The 520-nt window shown below is 51.3% G+C and overlaps 1 protein-coding gene across 1 annotated transcript; it reads right to left on the bottom strand.

Annotated features, from left to right (window-relative positions):
• Positions 1 to 6: 6 nt before the first annotated feature.
• LOC109954401 (trichohyalin-like) lies at positions 7 to 514 on the bottom strand (the record flags this gene model as incomplete). Its single annotated transcript, XM_020589745.1, has 1 exon — positions 7 to 514. A coding segment is annotated over exon 1 (504 nt), but the record flags the coding sequence as incomplete, so codon positions are not given.
• Positions 515 to 520: the final 6 nt, after the last annotated feature.

The following is a 520-nucleotide window of genomic DNA, read 5'->3' as shown; positions in this document are numbered from 1 at the left end:
CTCCACTCTGAGATCAGTCACCTCCTTCTCTGTACTTGCTAATTTTTCTTGTATGTGCTCCTTTGCATGTTGTTCCTTCTGTGCCTCCTCTGTGATGATCATCAACTCATTCTTGGTTCTTCTCAGCTCCTCCTTGGCCTCCTCCATCTGCCTCCGGTCCTTCTGCACCTCCTCACTGAGAGCTGTCACCTCTTCTGTTCTCTTCATTAGCTCCTCCTGCAATGTCTCCTTTTCCCCTTGCTCCTTTAGTAGCTTCTCTCTAAGTACAGGCACCTCTGTCTTGCTCCTCCTCAGCTCCTCCTCTCTCTGGCTCCAGTCCTGCTGGGCCTCCTCCCTCAACCTCTTCTCTTGTTCTTCCTCCTCTCTGAGTGCTGTCACGACCTCTTTCATCTTCATCAGCTCCTCTTCTACCTCCTTCTTCTCCCTTTGTTTCTTCTGCATCTCCTCTCGGAGAACCGTCACCTCCTTCACAGTCCTCCTCAGCTCCTCCTGTGCCTTATCCCTCTCCATTTGCATCTCC

This window comes from Monopterus albus, unplaced genomic scaffold, assembly GCF_001952655.1.
Source record: "Monopterus albus unplaced genomic scaffold, M_albus_1.0 scaffold8288.1, whole genome shotgun sequence".
NCBI lineage: Eukaryota > Metazoa > Chordata > Actinopteri > Synbranchiformes > Synbranchidae > Monopterus > Monopterus albus.
Note: the sequence above shows the minus strand (reverse complement) of the source record. Positions and strands in the feature narration are given on the sequence as shown.